Below are 1,284 nucleotides of genomic sequence, written 5' to 3'. Positions count from 1 at the left end.
TGGGCCAACTAAAACTCCAAGAAAAAAACTCTTTTGTGTGGCATTTGCCAATGTCCAGGGTGTGAAGACTCCCCCTGTGGCCCATTTCAGGCTGTCCGTGGTGATGTCGCCAAGGGAGGAGTTGGGAAGAGATGGAGCATTTGGCTCTCGCGTTTCCAGCAGGAAGTGGCCACAGCGCACCATGGATTGGAACAATTTCCTCAGCCTCCTCACCTCATCTGTAACCTTCTTCAATATGGGGCCCATCCTGCGGCCCAGGAGTTCTTCTGCAGCATGGGGTGGTGACAGTGCTCTCCTGGTTACAAACCGTCAGTGTCTCCCATTACCTGTAAGATAAAATTCAAAATCCTTAGCCCAGCACGCAAGGCCTCTTTCATTCAGCCTCACTCTGTTCCTTCCAGCCAGATACGTGACTCATACAATATACAGCATATCTGGGCTCTGACGATCCCTGTGTGTTGTTCTCCCTTCATGAGACTGTATGTTTCTTACAGGTGCAGAGTCTGTGTCACTCATCTTTGCACCTCTAGTTCCTGGCACATCACATATGCTCCACAAACGTTGAGGAACAAGGGGACAGATTAATACTGGGCCTCTTGCCCTTCCCCAGGTAGGCTCTGCTCTCTGTTCCTCCATGCTCCTTGCTCTCGCCATACCTCTGCCCAGCGTGCCCCTCCTCGTCCTTTCCCCACCTGCCTAACTCCGGACCCATTTCTCCTAGATCCATCGTCAGCCGTGCATGGGGATGTCCTCTCCACGGTGTCGATCCATCCATTCAACGGCAGACACCAGTCGAGCTCCTACTACATGCCAGCGACTGTTCCATGTGCTGAGGATACAGCCACAGACAGTACAGACAACCTGCCTGTCCTCCTGGAGCTGATGTACGAGGAGACCAATGACCAAATGCATATCCCTGTCATGCCATGTAGCAAAAGCGACGGGAGAAAGTTAACAGGGAGCGAGTCACAGGGGTTCCGGTCTGATAAGAATGGCTGGGCAGGCATCTGAGGGGGAGCCCTGTGAGTCTGGCCCCTCGGGTCTCCTCCAGGTCCTGTCTCGGGGATTCCTCCCATCCACCTTACATAGTCAACATGCCTCCCCCTCAGCCTTCTTTCCCGAGACCTAAGGAACATGCAACAACCCCTCCTTGACCTCAGCTCTCTTTTCAGGAGACATTCACGAGCTCTTCTCTCTTCCCTCCTGCCTCTGTCACTGCTATCTCCCTGCTCCAATATCCATTCCCAACCTCCTCTAAGTCCAGTGTCAACCACAGTCCAGTGG

The 1,284-nt window shown here is 53.3% G+C and overlaps 1 protein-coding gene across 1 annotated transcript in view; it reads left to right on the top strand.

Annotated features, from left to right (window-relative positions):
• Nucleotides 1-1,011, top strand: part of LOC103586954 — a 151,748-nt gene extending 150,737 nt beyond the window's left edge. Inside the window, 1 exon segment of the mRNA XM_008568311.1 lies at nt 722-1,011. Within this exon segment, the coding sequence (XP_008566533.1) occupies nt 722-1,011 (290 nt within the window).
• The last annotated feature ends 273 nt before the right edge of the window (nt 1,012-1,284 follow it).

The sequence above is a fragment of the Galeopterus variegatus genome, unplaced genomic scaffold (genome assembly GCF_000696425.1).
Source record: "Galeopterus variegatus unplaced genomic scaffold, G_variegatus-3.0.2 Scaffold397, whole genome shotgun sequence".
Taxonomy (NCBI): domain Eukaryota; kingdom Metazoa; phylum Chordata; class Mammalia; order Dermoptera; family Cynocephalidae; genus Galeopterus; species Galeopterus variegatus.
Note: the sequence above shows the minus strand (reverse complement) of the source record. Positions and strands in the feature narration are given on the sequence as shown.